Source organism: Branchiostoma floridae, chromosome 10 (genome assembly GCF_000003815.2).
Source record: "Branchiostoma floridae strain S238N-H82 chromosome 10, Bfl_VNyyK, whole genome shotgun sequence".
NCBI lineage: Eukaryota > Metazoa > Chordata > Leptocardii > Amphioxiformes > Branchiostomatidae > Branchiostoma > Branchiostoma floridae.
The window spans coordinates 12,977,839-12,980,140 of NC_049988.1; the positions used below are offsets into that span (position 1 = coordinate 12,977,839).

A 2,302-nucleotide genomic window follows, 5' to 3' on the forward strand; every position below is an offset into this window, starting at 1 on the left:
TCCCCTCCACCAGTAACGTACCACCATGATCCTGCTGTACCAACCTCCCGTCCCCCATCGGGGGCTTCCCCACCCCCTCCGTACTTACACCCAGCCGAGGGGACGAGGCCGAACCTACCAGGACAAACCGTCCAAGAACAGCGCTGTGAAGACGAGTCTACCTGATAGAAGTGTATATGCTGCAATCGTGATCACTATAATTAACATTAATGTAAGAAAAATTAACAATTTCGTTTCAAGCAAACTTAGAAAGATGATGTTACCACTTCCCATCATGCACCAACCCTTAGCATTCTGGTAAATAAAATGGCGGCGCATTAAAAACGGGGTTCGATTTTGATTCGTATATGTTCGCCACTTATATGATCTAGTGATCGTCTGCTGTTGTTATGCTCCGAACTTTGCCAAAATATGACTGCAACTGTATGAATTCGGCATCGCATTGGTGCAGAGTTAGGGTACTGTGTTGTTTACCCTTTTTTTCTGTATATGGCCACGTTGATTTGATTATATGGATGACATCCGCGCTCGCACCAATTTTCGGCCATTTCCAAAAAAAAAAAAAGTTTTCGACCACACAATAGATTGTGCAAAGCAGCTGTAAAATGAGCACAAATATTCCGTAGATTGAAAAAAAGTATCAGAAAACAGATAACAAATGCCATATATAGAATGCCAAAATGAATCTTAAGTCAAAGAATAAGATGTGAAGGGACGGAAAGAAAAAAAAAATCTATTGTTGGGGGAGGTACCAGTACAGAAAATTCAGGTCCAGAGAATCATGGTATACCATACTATGTGTGTTTAGTCCATATGTTCAACCTTCCTGGCCACTTTGATTTCATACTGAAGGCAACTTTTTTTTTTGGCCAAACTTTTTTTTTTTATTCGCTCGCTCGCATCAGTTTTGGAGTTCCCGGAGGATGTCATCCATATAATCAAATCAACATGGCCTATCTAAATAAAAAAATAAAAATAAAAAGAGCTGCGGTATAAATAAGTTGAAGTAAAAAAATGTAAGTGAAAATGTTTGCTTGGTATTTGTACTAAGTACATACAACAAACGTACATTATGCTTTTAAAGCATTGTTTTGATACGTTACATTAAATTCACAGACTATACATATTGTCTTGTCGATTACAATCTGTAAATTGTGTATATTGATAAATGTAAACGCCTTGTGTGCATTGTAACAACAATTTTATTCATCTAGTAGTACTATTCAATACGTTTTACTGATTTATTTCTGGACTCCACAAAGACAAATGTATTCAAAGTGACATAATGAAAATCTTGAATCATGTCAAGATTTAACGTAATATTTTTTCACTGAGCAATTATATGTGCCACTCCGCTACACCACCGACTTAAAATAACTCTATCTAATACATGAAAAGATGAATCATTAGCGGTACAAAATATAAATCTAAATAACAGAATTAATATCGTAATTCTATCAATTACTAGACTCTTTATGAACTGTCAAAACCTATATAGAATATGGTACAAGTTTGTTAAACACCACGCACCAAGAAAATGATATATATGAATGTGACACACAACGTACCTAATGTAAGAATAAAACAAATTTAAAATGATCACCATTCTGTACAGTTTAAAACCATGTTACAAATTCACACCCGATTTCGAAATTCCTACATTTGATTTCATATAAAAATCAAAAACAGTTGATCAATTCCCTCTTCTTTCACCTATGACATTTCTGAAAGATTATAATTACACACAGCTTTACGTTGGTATTGAAGGACATATGTCATTACAAATGTGATTATATAGCTATTTAATGCAAAGCTTGGACTATTCCTTGACAGTCGACGCACACTCGGTGGTTTATTCGATAGTAAAAGATTACTGACATGTCATCGTAAACACCGGAAACGTGTGTTATTAGTAATCGGAAATTAAAGGATAGTGAACAAACCGACTGGCATTAGAAAAACGTACGGACAAGTCATCTCTTCATACAGAGAAACATAAAACAATTCTTGAATGTAAGTTCATCTTTGACGGTAGTCAACATTATGTTACAGTTTTAAAAACCCTATATCCGTACACAAAATAAAGCGCTTACCAACAAGCTTTCGATCAGTCCTCTGATCCTCTTCAAGTTGAAATGACCCAGAGCCTAAGTCACACATCAAGAACGGAAGTGTGACGTCAGCAAAGGGTCAAAGGTGCTTGGCAGCCCACCAACCTTCCCTCAACAGAGACGGGGCCGATACCGACTGCCAAGCACTCGCGCTACAGTTGCAACCAGGGTGCGACATAGACGATCCATCG

General features: G+C 37.1%; 1 protein-coding gene across 1 annotated transcript in view; it reads left to right on the forward strand.

Annotated features, from left to right (window-relative positions):
• LOC118424903 overlaps positions 1-29 on the forward strand; it is a 3,886-nt gene extending 3,857 nt beyond the window's left edge. Inside the window, exon 6 of the mRNA XM_035833710.1 lies at positions 14-29. Within this exon, the coding sequence (XP_035689603.1) occupies positions 14-29 (16 nt within the window). The remainder of the gene's footprint in view (positions 1-13) is intronic.
• The last annotated feature ends 2,273 nt before the right edge of the window (positions 30-2,302 follow it).